Here is a 22,242-nt window from a genome sequence, read left to right as displayed (position 1 = left end):
GGCTACGGGCGCAGGTCAGGCGTCCCTAGTGAGCGGTCACTGAGGAAGGCGGGGACAGGCCCAGGGCATGCCTTTCAGTCCCTCCAATCGGTCTGGCCCCACATTGTGCACCCGGCTGAATGGGGTGCTGTCCCTCACTCCCCTGCGCCTCCCCCCGCCCTGGGGCCCCCCTCTGTCCTCGGACCCTGGGTGCACCCGCCCTTCTCTGCATGGTGGTTAGGGTTTGTTTCCCTCCTCTGGCTCGGTGGGGCAGGGACCTGGGTGTTGGGGTTTCCCCAGGACCTGCCCGCAGATGCCAACACCTCTCCCAGCCTAGGAGGCCTCGCCCCAGGCCTCGGGCTGGGCAGACGCCGTTTACACTCATATCGGAAGGGCCTTGGGGCCAGGGAACAGGACTAGCACCGCCTGGTTTTAACTATTTTAATTTTTTGGGGGGGAAACAAAACCCTCAAACGCATCAGGTGGAAAGCACAGCGATGTGAAGGTGCCCTAGTCACAGACGCTGAAGGAGAGGAACAGCACCTGCGGGGAGCGGGTGAGGCCGCCTCCCGGGCCGGCTGACCCGCTGCCCCAAAGCCTCTGTGCACCCCCCATGGGCGCTGTGGACGGACCGCCCCTCCCCCCCACCCATGGGCACTGTGGCCGGACCGCCCCGCCCCCCCACCCATGGGCGCTGTGGCCGGACCCCCCCAACCATGGGCGCTGTGGCCGGACCCGGAGGCTTGGGGAGCTTCTCTTCTACACAAACCCACACACAAGCTCCCATTGAGCCGCGGGACCTGGTCCGCCGGGACCACGGCGTCTCCGGCCGCGGTGGGTCCGGCCCCGCAACCGGGCGCCCGCGGACCGGACGGTTCGGAGCCGGTGACCGCGTTTCGGAGCGAAAACCGGCGTCCGGGGCTGAGCCGCCGAAGGGGCGTCCCCTCCGCGGGCCCGGCTCCCCGCGCGCTGCTCCCGGGCGGCCCTGGTCCCCGCGGCGCCGAGGCCCCGGGACGCGGACGGCGGGGGAGCTCCGCTCAGGACCCGGGCCGCCCGGAGCCCGCGCCCCGGGAGGCGGCCGGGGCCGGACCCCTCCCTCCCCGGGGCCCCTACCTTCCCCGCCGGCGCGGCTCCCGGACGCCAGGCTGCTCTGCGGCCCCGGGGTCCCCTCCCCGCCCGCCGCCTCCGCACGTGCTCGGCCGCGGTTCCGCGGAGGCGCCAAGGGGCGTCCGTCCGGCGGCGGAAGGCGCGGCCGCTACAAAGTATCGAGGCGGCGGCCCCTCCGGGGGGAGGCGCCCGCCCGGCGGCCCCCGAGGGTGGGTGCCCCGGTGCCTGGGCCCTGCAGCCCGGGGTGCGCAGGGTCCTGGGTTCGGGGTGCCGTCTGCCTGGCTCGTGGTGCCGGGCGGGGGCAGGTCCGAGGGGCGGGGGGCGGGGGCAGGTCCGGGGAGAGAAGGGGGTCGTCGGGGGGACTGGGCGCCGCCGCCCACACGCCAGGGAGGCGCCCCGGAGGCGGGGGCGGGAGGAAGCGGCGGCCCCTGGCTGACCCCGGGCTCCGGGTGGGTGGACCTTGGGGTTGGCCTGGTCCCCGCGGGCGGCAGACACCCCTTTGGGGGCAGACACCCCGATGGGGCCTCCTGCGACCCCCACCGGCTCCCGGCCCCGCGGGGCGACTGCGCCTTTCGAACCCAGAGCCGGGGGCAAGGGGGGCGCAGCGGCCGCGGGGACCAGGGCTCCTGGCTCCGGAGTGGGACCTACTGCGCCCAGCGACCCCCATCCCCACCGCACTGACCCCCACCCCCAGGCACCCCCCCAACCCGACGCCCAGGGTCCCCCATCCCCACGCCAGGGCTCACATCGGGGCCCTCGCTGCCCGGCCTGAGCCCTGGCACCGCTGACGCCCGGCCCTGCCCGCTCGGGACGGAGCTGAGAGCCCAGCGCGCCGGGCGGGCGGCGGCCGACGGCGCTCAGGGGGTGGCTGGGCGTCGCCAGGAGGAAGTTCTCAGCTTCCCAACTGCCGCCGGAGGCCCGGCCCAGAGACAGACAGCTGGTCCGTTCTCCAAATTACTGAAAAGCTGTCCCACCGCCACTATGGAGCGCATCCCCTCGCGTCCACTTCATGGTTTCTAGGCTTTAGTGTTAAGCGCATGTACACATAGGACTTATTTTTGGTGATGTAACACTTTTAGAATTAATACTCTCTTTATTCAGACAATTTCCTTTGACCTGGGCATTTCCGGTAAAGGGTACATATTGCCAAATGTCAGGGTTACACTAGGAAAATGGCTGGTACAGGATCAGTCTGGCATGCACTTACCTGGCACGGACTTTGTTGCAATTTAAGGTTAGATTTAGTTCACTTCTTCCGTCTTTTCCGAGGGCAGGAGGTCTGGGTCGGAACCTGGAAGTGCTTGGTCTGCATGTGCTCACGGGACATGCAGCCCACGTGCTTTTCCGGGGTGCAGGGATCCCTCAGCTTTCCCCCCTGTGAAGGCCCGTCTCAGCTCTCCCAAACCTCCTCCCACGTTCTGCAGTATAAAGCCCTTAGTGCATTGGGGGTGGTTTTCATATACCTTAGGGGGCGGGGGTGCAACAGGCCAGGGATGGTGTGTTCTGTGTCCTTTACCCAGCACGCCGACTAAAAGCTCAGATCGCCTCTAACGAGGTTCCTTTAGCTATTGTCCACCTTCCTGACTTCCAATAGCATCTGCCTTACACTTGGAAAAGGACCATCTTTTATTTTTTAGCTTTCTCTGACCACCTCCTACTTCTCATACGACCTTGGGGACCCACGATGACATGCATTTTGTTATTCCATTTGGGACTTTTAAATCTACATAGAGTGTTGTGGAAAGAAGAAAATCTCAAGTGTTTGTATACGAAAGTAAAATCTGCGGGGTCCCCCTGTCCCCCCAAGAACAATTCTCTAGTGCAAAAAAACAAATAGTAAAAGACTGAAAGGCTGTCCCCATGGATTACATCTGTACAGCTTCTCTCCAGAGGGTTCTTCAAAGCTGTTACTATTCTTGGTGAACAGTTTTTCATATCCATTATATTAATGTGTACTTTCTCTAATACCACTTGTCTGGTATTTAATAAAAGTAGGGCTATTACCAAGTGCTGTCTCACACTGATTACAGATTAGGAACTGCTCTCCAGTGTGAGCTATTTGATGTACTATAAATGGAGAGTTCTTGACGAAAGTAATTCCACAACCGTTACATTTATAAGTCTCTTCTCCAATATGGATCCTCTGATGCTTAATAAGGTCATTCTTCCGAATGAAGGCTTTCTTACACTGACAACATTCATATGGTTTCTCTCCAGTATGAATTCTCTGATGCACAATGAGGGCAGAACTCTGGCTGAAGGATTTTCCACAATCATGACACTTGTATGGTTTCTCTCCAGTGTGGGTTCTCTGGTGTGAGAAAAGGTGAGAACTTCGACTAAAGCATTTTCCACAATCTTTACACTCAAAGGGTTTCAGTCCAGTGTGAGTTCTATGGTGCACAACGAGGTGCGATCTCTGGCTATAAGACTTCCCACATTCATTGCATTCATAGGGCCTCACTCGAACATGCGTTCTCTGATGCAAAATGAGATGTGTGCTCTGTCTGAAAGATTTCCCACATTCAGAACATTCATAAGGTTTTTCTCCAGTATGAGTTCTACGGTGCCTAATAAGCCTGGAGCTATGAACAAAAGATTTCCCACACTGATTACATGTGTACAGTTTGTCTCCCGTATGAGTTCTCTGATGGGTAACAAGGTGAGAGAACCAGCTAAAGGATTTCCCACATTCTTTACATTCATAGGGTTCCTCACCAGTGTGAGTCTTTTGATGTCCAATGAGATGAGAACTACGGCTGAAAAATTTTCCACATTCTTTACATTCATAGGGTTTTTCTCCAGTATGAATAAGCCGGTGCCTGGTAAGATTAGAACGCCAACTGAAGAATTTTCCACATTCCTTACATTCATAAGGTTTCTCTCTATATATGCTCTTGGATATCCCATGGGATGTGCCATGCCTATGAGAGTTATCATTCTTGGGGCATTTGTAGGATTTATCTCCTGTTTGAGTTTTTGAAAATTGTATACGGTGAATGTTCCGACAGAAGGTTTGGCCACATTCACTACTATTACTTGCAGAGCTTTCTTGATGACCAGTAATAACTAAATCACCTTTTGAACTTTTAGTACTTGAGTCTTGTTTATGGAAATACTCTCTCAGTACTAGCTGACCAGGAAGAAGACCGTTTTCCCTGAATTTACCACATTCAAGGACTCTTTCTGGAGAAAATACTTCCTTTTGTATAAATGCCACTTGCCTCAAATGTTTCTCCTGGTTTTTCTGATACTTGTCCAGCTGATCTTCACATTTCCAGACTTCTTCTAATGACAGATACCACAGATCACTCTTGGCCATTCCTTCCTTTTTAATTTCATGGGATTGTTTATTTTTAGAAATGCTCTTATTGGAAAATGATTTAATTTCAACTGGAGTATCCGAACCTGAAATAAATTAAAAAGGTTTACATAACTAAAAAAAAATACATTAGAATGTTGGGATGTAAGTGGAGACAAAATATGACATATAGAATTGCTTTCAAACATGGCTCTGAAACCTTGACAGAGATGAGTACAGCAGTACACAGAAAATGTGCTAGGTAACACAGTACATAAAAGCAGCAGAGAGACTAAGGAGAAAGCATAGGACTGGAATCAGGATATTCAGTGAAGTGGGGGAGGGGGACAAAAAAAGAAATCCCACAGAGAGGTTTGCACTCCCATTACTTAATCCTACTATTTATGACATAGAATTTAATATGTCTATTTGTTGCCTGGCCCGCCCCATGACATGCATTCTTCACACTACTGCCAATATAGTTTTTAAACCATGAATGCAGTCATGTCAGGCAATGCCTCTTATCACCAAAGCACTACAGCCTGAGATGCAGGGAAACACCGGCCAGACTTATGAGGTATCAGACAGAAATGAATACAGGCTGCGCGGGCCTTAGAAAGCTGTGTGTCTGAACTAACCCCAAAGGGGTCACTAGTAAGTGACCTGGCCGTTCGGCACAGGTTAAGTAGGGTATTAGCAGCATGACTCAGACAAGCAACACCAAAGAGGGCTGAGGGGGAAAATGTCTGAGTTTTGAACTCAGAAATGAAAATCTGTGACAAGATCACTTACAGAGAACAAAGGAGGAGGAAAACTAAAGAGTACTTTCTCTCTTAACATAGAAGGCTGATTTTCTGAACACAGGGAAGTAGAGAATACAAGTGATGTTAGAAATTCACATAATAATTTGCATTTTACAGAGGAAAATGAAAATAAATAGGTATAATTTGAAAATAGATTAAATGAAGAGCAAGAGTGTTGTGAGAACATTGGTGCCTGTTCTGGGGAGGAGGAATCGAGCAGCAGGAACAGATGGGCTCTGCTGCAGTTTCCTAACTCAGTCAGGGGCGGGTCCTGGGGTCCCCAGCCTACACACACAGGCTGTGGGAAGCACCACGAGAAAGGTAAAAGACAGGCAAAGACAGAAAAATGATTCTGTGAAAATGAGAGAATGGGGATGCTAAGAGTTGGTCACTAGTTCTTATTCCTCAGAAATAAGGACTAGTGACCACTATCTCCAGGAAGCTGGGCTATCTAGGCTACTGCCTGAAATGCATCTTGTCTGGTCCTCACCTGGATGGGCATCTTGGTGAATCCTTCTCTCCAACAGCCATGGCTCTTCCCCTTTTTCCAACTGGAGGATCACATCTGGCTTGGGAAGTTGATGTCCTATTCACAGTGAAAGATACCAAATTGGATAAGGATTGGAGAACTCTGAGCTGGACCCAGAGAAGTATCTCAGATTCAACACCATCCCCAGCCATGGGTAATTCTGAAGAGCAGATAAGGCAAGGCTAGAGACAGCAAAATGTGTATTTTATAAATTCAACAAATCAAAACAAAATTTCCCCCCACTAAAAAGGAGTATAAAAACTTTATTCTATGCCCCAAAGATATTAGGTCCCTGAGCCCAAACTCAACTTATACATGCTTCAGGATCTTCACACCTTTTGATCAATGAAGTACCCAAACCATCACAGGCAGTGCATCTTCAAAAAGGTTAGTCTTACCCAAGGAAACCAGATTACTGTAGTTCTCCAACATCACATCTCTGTACATGACCTGCTGCGCAGCGTCCAGGAGCTCCCACTCCTCCCTGGTGAAGTTCACAAGTACATCTTTGAAGGTCACCAGTGCCTACAACATGAAACACGTTTGTACTGAGCCAGATTGTCTCTGCCCTCCCTTTCCTGAATCCTGACAGAGCTTAGACAGAGAGCCCTGGGGGAGGGAAATTTATTTAGGAGTCAGTAGTATTTGTGTTGGATTCTGATCAAGTCTTAAAAGATACTTAATGTCCCAAAACCAGTTCTGCTATGCTTTAGGTTTAAAACTGGAAGAAACTCTTTCATTTAAAAGTGCGGACAAAGTGCTTCATTCCTCAACTTTACCTCACTTGACTATTGACCACATTGCCCATAAACTTGACTATTGACCACATTGCTCATAAACTTGACTTTTGACCACATTGCTCATAAACTTGAGGGTTGTTTTTTTTTATATGAAATAAAAAAATTTCTACCAGTAAAACAAACAAATGGTGATAGTCTCTTGAAGAAGAATGTCTGAGATACAATTGCTGAAGGTCTAGGGCCAGTGGTGGGCAAACTGCGGTTCTCCAGTCACATGAGACTCGTTAGCCGCAGTTTGCCGCTCTGTTGACTGAGTTTGCCGACCACTGTTCTAGGCAAAGGAACATCAGAACTTAAACAAAAAGAGAATCTCAGTTGGAAATCAAACACAGAAGGCTGCTCAGCTTACCGGGAACCGGGCAGTGAGTGGCTTGGTTTCCATGCCCTCTGTGTGCTTGCTGATGCTTTCTTGAATAATGAAAGATCCGAGAAGACAAAGCTGGAGAAAAGACAAAGCTGAGGAAAGTTAGCTGTGCCTGGGACTCTTCATAAGTCCTCAGCCTAGACCCCCCTCTTCCAAGCAGGATAAACTCAGAAACCACCACGGAGGACAACAGAGATACTCCGGAAGTTCCCAGGAGTAGGAAGAAAAAGGTATGTAGATGGCCTTTCCCTTTACTTTTCTGTGCTTTAGCCATTTTGTATGACCTTCTTTGGAGAAATGTCTGTTCCAGGTCTCTGCCCATTTTAAATTTGGTTTGTTTGACTTTTGCTGTTAGGTTGTATTTCTTTATTCTGTATATGAAACCAGCATCAGGTATACATGATTTCTAAATATTCCCTCCCACCCAACTGATATGGCTGTGATTGAGCATCTACCGAGGAACCAGGAGGTTGCTGCTTTGATTCCTGGTCAGGGCACCTGCCAGGCTTGAGGTTTGATCCCTCGTGGGGGCGTGCAGGAGGCAACCGATTGATGATGTTCCTTTCTCATCAATGCTTCTATTGTTCCTCTCTCCCTTCCTCTCTCTCTAAAAGTCAATACATATAAATAACACTTCCTCCCATTCAATACATTACCTTACCTTTGCTGTTGAAATCTATTCTTGCTGACTATCGGCTATAGACAGTTGATTTTCCCTTCACTGTGTTCTAGATACTGCTCCCGCCCAACACGCGGGAGCCTGCTGGCTCCATGGCAGCTTCACTCCTCTCCTGGCACCTGCACACCCTCTCCAGACAATACGCTGGGGCGGTCAGAGGGCTTACCTCGTTGGTTTTCCATCTCACAGGGATGACTGTCCTGCATTGTCTGACATCCAGTGTCTTCAAACAATTGTTTCGTGTACTTTGCCTTTTTGCTGTTGAGTTGTTGGGGCAAGAAGATAAATCCACTCCCTGTTACTCCATCTTGAGCAGAAGCAGAAGTCTATAAACATTGCATTTTTTACTTGTTTTAAATTTAGACTATATTTTAAATTTCAATCTGTTGATTACTGTGTTAAAAATTTTTTATTTTGTCTACATTTGTAGTTCTTTTGTATTTTATTCTCTTTAGTATGATTTCCCCCTTTCTTTTCTATAGATGTTAACAATTTCCACTTCAACTTTATACACATTTACACAAAGAAAAGCACTGTGGCTTCTGCACCCTACACCACTGATCGAGCCTCATCAGTGACACCTGTTACAGAGGGCCCTGCTCGCCTCTCACCTGTTCTTGAAACTCTTTAGTTACTTTGCTTCCTTCTCCTTGTTTTCATCTTTGGTGCTTCCTAGTCTTTTCTATTTCAAAAATTAAGATTAGGTTAACCATCGCATCCTCCGTCTTTTCAAGTCTGTATTTTCAATGAGGCTCAGGGTATCTTCAGGGCACAACACACCTACTTGCTTCGTCCCCACTGTTTATCCCATCGTAGGGCAAACCATGGGACCAACTGTCTATAAACAACACACCACTATTTCTTCTATCCCATCCCTGACCTCAATTATGGAGGCACACAGTACGGACTCTACAGCCAGACCACCTGGGTTCCGAAACCTGCTCTGTGACTGACGAGGTCGTTTCTTAACCTTTCAATCTCCCAGTCTCTTCATCTGTACATTGGGAATAAACTAGTGCCTACTTCACAGGGTCACTATGATCTTTAAATGAGTCAATATTTGTAAATATTGAACAGAACACTGCCAGACACGGGGTGAGAATTACTTGTTAATTAAGAAAACAATTGGCAGCTTCTTCCTGTTGGTGAACCTGTGCTGATGCAGGGAAGACCCTTCCACACGGCCTGTCCTACGCAGCACTCACACCTTGCTGTTCCTGAGTTATCTCCTCGTACTATTAGCCATTGCTCTGAGAGAGATGACTGGCAATTTATTTTCCATGTGAATGTAGGAAGTAAAATTACTTTGCTTTTTATTTCAAGTTTTGAAAGACTTTCATCCCTTAAAGTAATAAAAGATGCCATGTAAGACGTTAGCAAAACCAAGTGGACATGATTGAAGCAGAGAACTAGATGTCAAAGGAAAGGCGGCCTGTTCGGCTCCCGCTGTGGGAAGAGCTGGCTGGACCCTGCGTGGCCCGTGCAGAACTCGCCCAAGGAGCCAGCGTGCAGCCTGAAACTTCCTGGGACAGCCGGTCCCAACACCGTGAAAGAGGCCGAGGACCGCCTCCAACTTGTCAGTTATACACACGTCACGCCACTCCCTTTCATGCAGCAATTCCTTCCCACTCCGGAACACCCCCCTATAAGGCACGTTCCTTCTCAAATGAACAGCAACATGGGACAGCTACCGGCACAGCAGTGGCAGTGCCTTTCTCCACTTTGTTTTCTCAACACCCAGTCAGTCATTACATCCTGTCAACTTCTCTCCTAAACACCATGCCTACATTCCTGCGGCTGTGCTTGGTTCAAGCCCTCGAAATTCTCGACTTAGACATCCAAGGTGGCTTTCTGCCTCTGCCTCTCCCACTGCAGTGAGTGTCTACATCAGTATCATTTCTGTAAAACACCAATTTCACTCCTCGATTCTCTGCTGGTCTCCCAGAACGGACAGGGAAATTGAGGGAGTCCTTAGCATGGATTTTTGGGTTGGGCCCTTCTCCGTCTATCTCACTGGCCCTAAACGTTCCATCACACTACCCACCCTTCCTCCCATCACCATGGTAACCCATGCTGTTCTTATGTCAGGAATGCTGTTCCCTTTCTTGCCTCTTGCAAAAACCCAATACAGCCTGCAGGATCAGTGTCTTCCCTTCCTGTGCCATTCCGATTTCTCTGGGATGGTGTCATGTTTCTTCCTCTTGGCTCCCATGGTCCCCGGTACACGCAGCACCATGGGCTGAACAGAGAGAACAAAGGGGGCTCTGACACCAGCCACAGGACCCATCCTTACCGGCAAGACCTAGTCAGGGGCAATCCTTCACTCAGGGGTATGGGGCATTTGCTTTGTGCTCTTCTTTAATATGTTATTTTCTTTTTAATGTTTTAAGAATATTTTTTTTAATTGATTTCAGAGAGGAAGGGAGAGGGATAGAGAGAAAGATCCGACAGCAGACCGCCCCTGGCTGCCTCCTGCACGCCCAGCATGTGCCCTGATGGGGAGTCCAACCCGGACCTCCTGGGTCCACGCTCAATCACTGAGTCACGAAGAACACACTTCCTAATGAAGGAGAACAGGTGGGAAATAAAAAAATCTGTTTACACTCTGAATAAACTCATGAATATTTGGCATCTGCAAAGGGCAACTGCTTGATCTTGAACATTGAAAATATTAATGACTGACATTTTTTTAAATATATATTTTATTGATTTTGTACAGGGAGGAAGGGAGAGAGAGAGAGAGCTAGAAACATCTATGAGAGAGAGTCTTCGATCAGCTGCCTCTTGCACACCCCCTACTGGGGATATGCCCGCAGCCAAGGTACATGCCCTTGACCGGAATCAAACCCGGGACCCTTCAGTCCCCAAGCCAACGCTCTATCCACTGAGCAAAACCGGTTTCGGCTAATGACTGACATTTTAAATGAATATTTCAGACCAAACTGGTCCGCCAAAAGTCTGAGAGCAGATGTAGGTCATCACGGGGCTAGCACGTGACTCCACACTGTCCTCGGGTCTGTATGACCCAGTGACATACACAGGGCGACACAGGGACAGCTGGTGGTTTAGGCTCCTTTCCATTTGGAAAATGAGGTGTGTGCTAGCAAGCTATTCCTTTATAACGGGCACACACTGTCCAGGGCACCCAGCACACCTAGCAAACGGGCAGCCACGTCGGATCTCTCCCGGGAACAAACCCGGAGCTTTTCAGAGACGCCCTCCTCTGCCAGGAGGAGGCCCCGCCGCCGGGGACGCCGGGAGGCCGCCCGGACCGGCCAGAGGGGAGCCCCCGCACCCCCGGAGCCGGGGCCGTGGGTCGCACTGCGGGAGAATCCGGAGGAACCGGGAAGGAAAAGAGGAGGAGGTGTTGGGGAGTCGTCCCTCCCTCAGGGGAAGCCCGTAAGGAAAGCTGTTCGCTACGACATCGCTGTCCGCCGGCGCCGCGAGGCTCGGGGCCGCCATCCCAGGGGCGACCCTGCACCGTCCGGGAGGCCGGGGCCGGAGGAGCCGCGGGGCGCGACCCCGTCACAGGCGGAGCCCCGTCCCGCTGCGCCCGGGCTCGGCAGGCGGAGTGCCGGACCGGCGTCCCCCCCGCCCCGCCATCCCTTCCACGCGCCCCCCGACCCCCTGGCCCGCCGCCCCGGCCCCACGCACCTGGCGACCCGCACCTCCCGTCCGGCGCCGCGGCCCCTCGCTCCGGAGCTGCGGGGGGACGCGATCCCACAATGCCTCCGCGATGCGGCGCGAGGACTCATGGGAAATGTAGTCCCAGCCCGAGCGCGCCCAGAGCCCCAAGCCACGTCCTTCTCCCAGCGCTCCCGGGGCGCGGGGGCGATCTCCTCCCCTCCTCGCGGCAGCCCGGGGTTCGGACGCGGAGAGGCAGGTGCCCAGACAGGTGAGCGCGATGGGGCCGGTGGACTCGGGAGGGGGGGGGGGGGGCGCGGGAAGGGAAGGAAAGCGAGGAAGGGGAGCGGAGGGGAGAAAAGGGAAGGATGGGGAGCGGGCAGCCGAGTGCTGCTGGAGCTGGGCGGGCTCTGCCCGGGAACCGGGCTGGGAACGCGGGAAGTCTGCGCGCGCGGGTGGGAAGCGGCCCCAGCACAGCCCCCCAGGTGCGGCCTCGAGGGCGGGAACGGGCAGCAGAGCGGGCGCCTCACCCAAAATAGAGTGATGGGTAGAAGAGCGTTCATTACACTATTACATATAGTAACAATACCTTTTTACTTTTCAGCCACTCTTGTATACTTGGTTAATACAAGCTTGAGTGCGATATACCACTACTTTATTACACTGCCATATTCAATATATTCATATTGTACTTAGGACTTTTTGGGTGTCCAGAATTACCTTGGTTGCCGGCACATCCCCAGTAGGGGGTGTGCAAGAGGCAGCTGATCGATGTTTCTCTTGTCGATGTTTCTAACGCTCTAACCCTCTCCCTTCTCTGTAAAAAAAAAATAACATATATATATTTTAAAAACAGTTTGGGGCTGAAAATCTTTACGGGTACTTTACTTCTGATCCAATTGATTTTACAATAGTTAATTGATTTCTGTTTTTTAGTTCTTAGTCAATTTTGGATACTTAAGTTTTCCCCAAAATTATTCATTATCTCTGAAATTTTAAGCTTGCTTAAATTATTCATGCTATTTTCATATTAACTTTAAAAAACTTTCTAGTAATGTTTAAAAAGCACAGCTCAGATTATAGCCTATCTAGGCCATCTTTTTATTTTCTTATTCATCCTACAACATATACATATATATATATATATATATATATATATATATATATATATATATATATATATCTACATTATTCTTTTCAAAGAAGCAGATTTGGGTCATATTTTGTGATTTATCTTTTTATTTATTATATAAAGTTTTACATTTATTATTTAAAATTTTCCCCCGCTTGATACCCCCTCCCCCCAAATATCTTTTGGTTTTGTATTATGTCTTTGTGTTTAGAATGGTGCTGCATGCAGGAAAGAGAAAGTTACTATTTTTGATAACATGACTCAGGTAATACATCTGTGAGCTGAACCTATAAAGGCACTTGCTGCCTGAGGGCTCTTCACTTACCTGATAGTAGACCTCTTGTCTCTTTTCTCCATCACTCTTTCCCTTGCTCCAATAAGGAGGTCACATTTGTTTAGAAAGATAAAGTCCTGCTTACAAGAGAGAGAAAATAGGTACTTCAAAATATTATCGTTTTACTCAGCTCCAGACCCAATCTTAGGGAAGAAAAGCTGTTACAAGAACACGAGCAGGGGGAAATGCATCCACTTCCCTATTCTACCCATTTTCAATCATCGAAATAACATGGAGCAGGAATTCAGCCGGGCAATTTGGAGCCCAGCCCCTAATACTGCCTATGGAACTAACCAAGGTACCTACATTCAGATTCTGAGTTTGAAGGAATGGTAACCACCTCAGAAAAGTTTCCCATAGTTCACCAATACTTCATTCCCATATAAATTATTTTGGACAAGATCTAGTCAGCCCACTCCTCCTGAGAAGCCTGTGGCAACATTACTCAATGTTACAAACCTCTGAAATGATAAATACATTCCTGTTCACCAGAATGCGCCCACACACACACACACACACACACCTCACATGGTGCTGGGGACACTGCAGGAAAGGGAGGGTGGACAACAGAATTGTCTGGTCAACTCTGAGGCGTTAGGACACTCTAGACAAGTAATTACTCAGCAACAGCTAAGTGTTCTGTTGTCACACTGAATGGGGAAGAAAAATGCTAGCCTCTTCTTTTGTGAATGATTTACATACATGAAACAACAAATGAGGCATTATTCAAACACTAGATGTGAGGGAAGTTCTTACAAGAGGCACTTTAGTTGCTTCAAAGATAGGATAAACCTTTACCTGGGACATTAAAAAATGGGCAAGGTGTACATACAAAGTGAACATAATATGGTTTATTTTCACAAGTATGGACTTACAAATAAATGTACTCACTGTAAATGCAACAAAAGAGGAACACTACCTTGGCATTTTCCTGTGATATAACTTACATTTATTTCTGACTAACACATGTCTAGTCACATTAAAGGATAAACATGAGTTAGCATAACATTAAGTCAAAAAACTATCTCAGTTAAAACCACAAGACACCTAAAAATGTTTCTACGATTGTGGTTTCCACAAAAAAAAAACACCTACTCTTGCTGTCAATATTGTGATACTTGAATTTTCAGAATATCGAAAGATTTATTTATAGCTCTCTCTTGAATGTTTTTTAAAAAGCTAAACAAAGATTCTCTCAGTAATTAAAAAAAATTTCCCACAATGGTATTTCCTCTACGCCCTCTCAGACCTGTACCCATTATAATGGTGCCCCCAGTATAATTCTATATATTTAAAATATTGCATAAAGTCAACCTATAACCAATTCATTTATAGGGTTACTTTTTCTCCTTAAGAGAGTATTTTAAAATTTAAAAAAGCAGCATTCACAAATCATTGCTTATATGTATGACTGCTGCATTATGAATTGTGTGATGACCAGGAAAAAGTGCGCCCTTACCCATGATTCTGTTGTGCTTGAATTAACAAATGCAGGGTGAGAGCAAATTTCTAACTAAAAGCTTTCTCACTTGCATTGCACTTGTATCCCTTTCCTGGCAGAAGTTTATAAACGTACAAGGAAATCCTACGAGAAGAAGAGTGTTCTCTATAATGAGTGAATGCACTTTCTGATATTACAAAAAAAAAAAAAAAAAAAAAAAGCTTTAATAACTTCCCCACATATTCCTGGGGTTTTTCTCCAGGCATGGATTACATGGCTTCGCCATTCTTCACACCTTAACACATTCACATAAGGCACTGAAATCAAAGTAAGGCATTAGCTGCTATATTTTTAAATGCAAACATCTTTATTTTTCTCAACAAAATGAATTCCCTGGTGTTCAGTAAGGATTGAGTGGAAACTAAATGAATTTTCATATTCACAGGGATTCCCCAGAGTGTGTGTTCTCTGATGTTTGGCAAGGTTTGAGCTCCAGCTGAAGGATTTATTGCACACCTTACATACATAGGGCCTCTCCCCAGTATGAGTTATCTGATGTAGGATGAGGGAAAAGCTCCGACTAAAGGTTTTGTCACATCCAGTACAAGCATAGGGTTTTTCTCCGGTATGAATTTTCATATGTTGTATGAGGGATGCATGCCAAGTGAAAACTCTGCCACATTCATCACATTCGTAGAGCTTCTCTCCAGCATGAATTCTCTGATGTTTAATAAGGAAGGAGTGGCAACGGAAGGCTTTCCTGCATTCAGCACACTCATAGGGGGTTTTGGTGGTGTGAATGCTCTGGTGTCGGGTAAGGTGTGAAGAACGGCGAAACGCCTTCCCACATTCAGTGCATTCGTAAGGTTTCTCTCCAGTGTGGGTGATCTGGTGGCGGATGAGTTCTGAACCACTGCTAAAGGCTTTCCCACATTTCCTACATAAATACTGTTTCTTTCCCACATGAATTCGCTGATGTCGAGTGAGGTTTGAGGCACGGCTAAAGGCCTTTCCACATTCAGTACACTCATAGGGTTTCTCCCCAGTATGTGTCCTCTGGTGTTCAATGAGGAATGAAAGGTAACTGAATGTTTTACTACAGTCCTTACATTCGTGGGGTTTCTTTCCAGTATGTATCATCTGATGTTTCACAAGGTTTGAGATCTGACTAAAGGTTTTGCCACATTCCTTACAGACATATGGCTTCTCTCCTGTGTGAGTCCTCTGATGCAACACCAGGGAGAAGCGCCGACTGAAAGTTTTCCCACATTCATGACACCCAAAGGGCCTCTCCACGGTACTGACACCGCGTGGAGTCAGGGCTTCTTGATGAGAGACTGTCACTTGCCTGATACATCCCTGACTTCTTTGTAGCATCTCAGTAACATCCTCGTATTCCCAACCTCCTTTAAAACTGGAATGTTCAGGGCCTTGGCTCAGATTCCTCTCCTTTATGAAATACTGGGATAAGTCATCTTCATATATGACATCTTTTGGAGAAAATTTCCTGATATCACTATTTGACTCTGAAACAAGAAAAAAAAGCAAAGCAATGTTTCTTATTTTCTGCATTGAGTAAAATAAAAGCCAATTTTCCTTTTTTAATGAGAGAACTAAAATTGGAAAAAATTAATATTTTTTATTATATATTATTGATTTTTTACAGAGAGGAAGGGAGAGAGATAGAGAGCCAGAAACGTCAATGAGAAAGAAACATTGACTAGCTGCCTCCTGCACACCCCCCACCGGGGATGTGCCCACAACCCATGTACATGCCCCTGACCGGAATCAAACCTGGGACCTTTCAGTCCACAGACCGACGCTCTACAACTGAGCAAAACTGGTTTCGGAGGAAAAAAATTATTACTTAATTGTTTTCATATTTGTCATAAGTGACTTTGAAATCTAGGCATTCTGCCCAGAAATTCAAGAGACATCAGAGAGAGGAGAGATTTAGGTGACTAGAGAGAAAGATTAAAAAGGAGTGAGGGGAAAACAGAACTATGAAGAAGGTAAGTACTTGGGAAGGAAGAGTTGTTACCGTCTTCCTCACGTCCAGTTACTTGCTGCCAGAATGATGTGAAAACAAAAACGTTATAGTGCTAACAAAACTGCAAGTGCTCCTCAGATCCCACCAACACATCCGACTGTTCCCCTAGTGCACATGTGTCAAACACAAGGCCTGCGGGCCAAATCCGTCCCGCCAGGCCTTGCAATGTGGCCCGCACCGCGCTGTCATCACTGCACTCCGCTGCGTTTCCATCACAATGACAGTTTATGATTGTTCAGTAAACCATTCGGCCCGCAATTTAGGCTGGATTTTAGATTTTGGCCACTTCTCTGAATGAGTTCGACACCCCTACCCTAGTGCTTTTGGAACATCTTACAGCAACTTATTCTAAATAAGTAAAGATATTTCTCTGAAAACCATCCTCTATGATGCTCACTCTAACTCTACTTTCCAAACTGATATCTGAAGCTTAACTTTGGTATAACAGTCTTTCTATCAGATGGTTTTAATAGACAAACATAAGCCCCCATTTTCTCAAGGCTAATTTTTGTTCTGTTAATCCTCATCAGAGGATATTTTTTCCAATGATTTTTAGAGAGTAAAAGAGGAGAGGGAGGAGAGAGAGGGCCAAGGGGGGGTAAGGGAGAGAGAGAAACAAACATGGAAGTGAGAGAGACACATTAATTAGTTGCCTCCTGCATGTGTCCCAACTAGGGACAGGGCTCAAACCTGCAACCCAGGTAGGTGCTCTTGAATGGGAATCGAACCCAAGACTCTCTGGTGCATGGGCCAACGCTCCAAGCACAGAACACATTGCAGGGCACAAGTCTAAATTTTAAAGAGACTTTATCACTTGGGAGGAACCGAATTCTAAAATAATATATTTTTTAAATGTACTATATATACTTTTATATCATTATTCTTATGAGGTATGTAGGATTAAAAAAGTCCATGGTGTACACAACTTATGCTCAAATAGTTCCAGAAAAAAAAATACCTAATTATTTAAAAAATGGAACAAAATGTTAGCGGTATGTAAATATAAATAAAAACATATGGGTATTCTTTGTATTAGCTTTACAACTTTTATGGAAGTTTACACATTAAAAAATTCATTTTTCACCCTAGTTGATTTGGCTCAGTGGATAGAGCATCGGCTTGTGGACTGAAGGTTCCCAGGTTTGATTCTGGTCAAGGGCATGTACCTTGGTTGCAGGCTCCTCCTTGGCCCGGGCCTTGGTGGGGTGTGTGCAGGACACAACCAATTGATGTGTTTCTCTCACATAGATATTTGTCATTCCCTGTCAAAAAAAAAAAAAGGGGGGGAGGATATTAAAAAAGGAAAATTCATTTTGCAGCCAGCCATCATGGTTTACTGGTTGAGCATCGACTAATGAACCAGAAGGGCACAGTTCCATTCCTGGTGTGGGTACATGCCCAGGTTGTGGGCTCGATCCCCCACCGCAGAGTGTGCAGGAGGCAGCGATCTATGATTCTCTCTCATCATTGATGTATCTCTCTCCCTCTCCCTTCCTCTCTGAAATCAATAGAAATTTTTTTTTAAATAACGCTAAAAAAAAACCTGTAAATACACATACATAAAAATGAATCTAGACACAAACATTACATGCTTCACAAAATTTGATGGCTCACAAACGTACATGTAATGCCCATTTAAAAGGGACACCCATTTTTTTCTTTTTCTATCTTTTTGTTGCTTGGCTGCAGAGATAGACACAGCAGGAAGTGCATAGCAGAGGGGAAACTCACTCACTCACTCACCTGGAAAGAAAGCTGTTCTGACATCTCCTTTCCCCAGCCAGGGCTCTTTCCCTTGCTCCAGTAAGGAAACCACATCTGGCTTGGACATGTGAAGACCTGCTTGCAGGAAATAAAATAAATTCAGAATCAGTTCTTGAGTCCTCAGAAAAGAGGGACCATTAAAAGAAATGCCAGATTTAGGTATGAAAGGTGTCTAAAGATTAGGTGGAGTTACAATGCCCATTTGACTTAACAAGGAATAATAACCCACAGACACAGACTAAGTGAGGTGATGGCCTGCGGGCCTGGGTGCAGGTGGGAAAGGGGGGAAATTGGAGACATCTGTAATAGTGTCAATAATAAAAATATAAAGTCTAAAAAATTAAACACAACCCTACAACCCAATTTTAACAAATAGCATACCTCCCTTGGGACCATCCAGCCAGTTAATGAGGATTCCCACCACCACCTACACCAAGTGCCAGCTGCAGGAGGGGAGGAGCACTCACCCAGGGAGACCAGGTGGCCGTAGTTCTCCAGCATGACGTGCCGGTACAGGTCCCGCTGAGCCGGCTGGAGCCAGGCCCACTCCTCTGGGGAGAAGTCGATGGCCACGTCTCTGAACGTCACCGACCCCTGAAAGGACAGGGGAGGTCTGTCAACGGCACCAAGCCTGACCGAGGAGGAAAATGACTGCAGTGAGGAGGGTGGACAAAACTCTCAGTGACCACTGAGAGTATAACTAAGAGTAGAGCTAATTTGTTCTGCTGTATAATGGAGAAAATGGGGAAAAAAAAGACGATATGTCCTGACGTATTTCACAATTTTGTGAAAGGTAAAGGGTTATACGTGGATCTCTGGCTTTGGATGTAAAAACTCTTAAGGGCTCACATCACTTCACGAATGAATAGTGAAGACAATTCCTTTGTGTTTAACAGTCATTGGAGAGTGTCCTCAATAGCAGTCTCTTGCCCTAACCGGTTTGACTCAGTGGATAGAACGTCGGTATGCGGACTGAAAGGTCCCAGGTTGGATTCTGGTCAAGGGCATGTACCTTGGTTGCAGGCACATCCCCAGTAGGGGGTGTGCAGGAGGCAGCTGATCGATGTTTCTCTCTCATCGATGTTTCTGCTTCTCTATCCCTCTCCCTTCCTCTCTGTAAAAAATCAATAAAATATATTTTTAAAAATAGCAGTCTCTTTTAACATAATTTGGCAAGAATTTCCTTTTTATAACAACTGGCTATAGCAGACAGCAGCAACATCGTTGAAGTGAGGCGTGCACTCTCAAGCTTATCACACTCCTCCCATTCCTGAAGAAACAGCTGTGAAACAGCGTTTTAGAGACGGCACAGAAAAAGGAGAATAAGCCCCAAAGAATCAGGGCCTCCCGTGGTGGGACTAAATGCATCTCAGCACAGAACCCAGTGCTGGGTTTTGTTTTTGTTTTCTTTAAATACCCTCAGGTGAGAATTTTTAAAAAATATATTTTACTGATTTTTTTTTTACAGAGAGGAAGGGAGAGGTATAGAGAAGCAGAAACATCCATGAGAGATAAACATCAATCAGTTGCCTCCTGCACACCCCCTACTCAGGATGTGCCTGCAACCAAGGTACATGCCCTTAAGCGGAATCGAACCTGAGACCCTTGAGTCCTCAGGCCAACTCTCTATCCGCTGAGCCAAACCAGCTAGGGCCAGAACCCAGTGCTTTTACCCTCAAGGTTAGCAGGAACAAGAAGGCCTGGTTTTGACCACTTGAGTGACCCATGTAACTGTTAGGCATGAAAAAGAATGTTAAAAGGCCCTACACCAGTAGCCTCAAATGTGTGGCAGGTTTATAAGTTATACCCGAGGTCATCAAACCGCGGCTCACGAGCCACATGCGGCTCTTTGGCCCCTGGAGTGTGGCTCTTCCACAAAATACCATGGCCTGGGCAAGTCCATTTTGAAGAAGTTTAAGTGTAAAAAATTTGGCTATCAAAAGAAATTCCAATCGTTGTCCTGTTGATAGTTGCCTCTGTTGACTAATGAGTTTGCCGAGTTATACTTTACACTGAACAAAATTATTTTACGTGATAAAGACTATGTAGTCACAGAAAGAAGCTGCTTCCTGGAGTAAACGGTGGGATGTGCAACTCGGGTGGAAATCGGACTCCCCAGCAAGCCTCTGGGTTTGGATACAAGTATGACAAAAAGTGAGAGACGTGGAATTATAAGCAGAGGGGCTAAGGCCTCTGAGAAGTACGATTGCCAGGCGGGCGTTTAGACACAAAAATACCCAGTGCTCCTTGCAAAAGACACTGAATGTCAAGTCTGAAATATGAGCTCTGAGTTCAGAGATTTTATCTTGCTCACAGCTGCATCCCTAGCAGGGAGGGGCTGTTAACCAGACGCCCAGCTTCTGGCTTAGGGGGTCTTGGGGGGCAGGGGGCGGGCTCAAAAACATCCATGTCTAATGGGCTCTCAGGCGACGCTCATACTGCGGGTCCAGGGGTCACCCTTTGAGACCAGATACAGATGCTGCATATACATGCTCCGTGTGAATATGACGAATACATGAAAGAAAGAAAGAAAGAAAGAAAGAAAGAAAGAAAGAAAGAAAGAAAGAAAGAAAGAAAGAAAGAAAGAAAGAAAGAAAGAAAGAAAGAAAGGTTGGAGCAAGAGACGGAATAAAGGAATAAAGCGCTTCTCATTCGAATATTGAGAGAGAGAGAGAGACAGAGCGAGGGAGGGAGGGAGGGAGAAGGCACAGCTGGCTCCCCACTTTTTTTCTTAAAATATATTTTATTCATTTTTTTACAGAGAGGAAGGGAGAGGGATAGAGAGTTAGAAACATCCAGGAGAGAAAAACATCGACCAGCTGCCTCCTGCGCGTCCCCCACCCGGGGATGTGTCCGCAACCAAGGTCCATGCCCTTGACCGGAATTGAACCGGGACCCTTCAGTCCACAGGCTGACACTCTACCCACTGAGCGACACCGGTTTCAGCATGGCTCTCCCCTTTCAACCCTAAAACACACCTGCCCACCTGAATACAGCTTCCCGTCAGCCCTCCTTCACCCTCCTACGAACCAGGCCCCGGAGGAGGAGCGAGGCGGACAGGGGTCCCTAAGGGCTGAAAGGGCTCAGGAGGCACCGCTCACCCGAGACATGGCTCCCGCGGGGCCGAGGAGGGCAGCCAGTGTGGACCGGGAGCGCTGGCAGGAGGGAGGCCTCAGGGCGTTCCCGTGGCTCCGCGTCCACCGGCCTCGTCACGCGGGGGCCGGGAACCCAGCAGCCCCGGGCCCGCGAGGGCTCCTTCAGGCCAGGAGTCCGGCCGGACCTGCACAGCCTACCCTGCTCCTTAGCCCGGGGCACAGGACGGGCACTTCCTCTGCGATTCCGGCAGCGTGGGTTCCCGGCTCCGGGTTCCGGAGGGCTCAAGGGTCCGGGCTCCAGAGGTTCCGGGCTCCGGAAGGTTCCGGCCTCCAGAGGGTTCCGGGCTCCGGATGGATCACAGGCTTCGGACGGGTCCGGGCTCCGGACAGGTCCGGCCCAGGCCAGCAGGCTGGGATCCCGACACAGGAGGGTTGGGCGTCTTCACCTACCTCCGGCCCAAGAAGCCTAGACTCCACTGGGCGCCCTGGAGTTCACGCGGCGCCTTCCGGAGCCCCGGGGACCCGACCCCCCGGACCAGACCGCGGGCCATGGACAACCGCACTTCCCAGGCCACTCTGCTGCCTCAGCGCGCGTGGGCGGAAGGCTTCCCGTCACACACTACAACTCCCACAACCGCCCAGGAACGAGAGACACACCGGGCCTCTGACAACTACACTTCCCAAGACCCACCGCTGTCTGAGCGCCTCCCTGTCACACACTACAACTCCCAGAACTCCCCACGCCCGCAGAAACGGAAAAGGCTGTCCTCAGAGAACTACATGCCCCAGGACACACCGCGGCCCCAACGCTTCATTGAAGTCAGACATCCCATCACACACTACAACTCCCAGAACTCCCCACGCCAGCAGTGACGAAACACTGGGAGCCTCAGACTACTGAGCTTTAGGATTCCCTCGCCTCAGCACGCTTCAAGAAAAAAAGGCTCTCGGTCACACAGACAATAACAACCGGAACGAAGCAGTCTGACCCCGATCCTCAGACGACTACATTTCCCAGGATACACAGCGGCCTCGGCGCTCAGGGAGAAAATAGGCTAGCTTCCAGCAAAGACAAAAACTCCCAGAAAGCCACGCAGGGGACGTGATGGCGCCTCCAGACAAAGGCTATTATCCTCAGAAGCCTCAATTTCCTGAGCGTTGCAACCTGAGACCCAAAGCTCCACCTTCACACAGCTATCATTCCCAGAATTCACTGCAGTCCCAGCACGTCCCTCCATGG

The 22,242-nt window shown here is 48.3% G+C and overlaps 2 protein-coding genes across 5 annotated transcripts; both read right to left on the bottom strand.

Annotated features, from left to right (window-relative positions):
* Positions 1-489: 489 nt before the first annotated feature.
* Positions 490-11,332, bottom strand: LOC118716869 (zinc finger protein 10). The gene is made up of 7 exons (XM_045580342.1): positions 11,217-11,332; positions 7,729-7,820; positions 6,869-6,975; positions 6,118-6,244; positions 5,681-5,776; positions 3,787-3,908; positions 490-522 (listed from the first exon to the last, which is right to left on the bottom strand). Exons 1-7 carry the CDS (start codon positions 11,315-11,317, stop codon positions 490-492), a joined length of 678 nt encoding a protein of 225 aa, XP_045436298.1. The 5' UTR covers positions 11,318-11,332.
* Positions 11,333-12,481: 1,149 nt separating this feature from the next.
* Positions 12,482-21,603, bottom strand: ZNF140 (zinc finger protein 140). 4 transcript variants are annotated; one of them, XM_045580340.1, is made up of 5 exons: positions 21,009-21,603; positions 18,375-18,501; positions 17,889-17,982; positions 15,442-15,627; positions 12,482-12,729 (listed from the first exon to the last, which is right to left on the bottom strand). In XM_045580340.1, the coding sequence occupies exons 1-5, from the start codon at positions 21,015-21,017 to the stop codon at positions 12,714-12,716; spliced, it is 432 nt and encodes a 143-aa protein (XP_045436296.1). In that variant the 5' UTR covers positions 21,018-21,603; the 3' UTR covers positions 12,482-12,713. The 4 variants fall into 4 exon arrangements, with proteins under 4 accessions (XP_045436296.1, XP_045436294.1, XP_036290253.1 ...); XM_045580338.1 differs by lacking the exon at positions 12,482-12,729 and having other exon boundaries at positions 13,489-15,619; positions 17,887-17,982; positions 21,009-21,596; XM_036434360.2 differs by lacking the exon at positions 12,482-12,729 and having other exon boundaries at positions 13,489-15,627; positions 21,009-21,596.
* Positions 21,604-22,242: the final 639 nt, after the last annotated feature.

Source organism: Pipistrellus kuhlii, unplaced genomic scaffold (genome assembly GCF_014108245.1).
Source record: "Pipistrellus kuhlii isolate mPipKuh1 unplaced genomic scaffold, mPipKuh1.p scaffold_m20_p_120, whole genome shotgun sequence".
Classification (NCBI taxonomy): Eukaryota; Metazoa; Chordata; class Mammalia; order Chiroptera; family Vespertilionidae; genus Pipistrellus; species Pipistrellus kuhlii.
The sequence above is the reverse complement of the archived record's forward strand: the minus strand, read 5'-3'. Positions and strand labels throughout refer to the sequence as shown.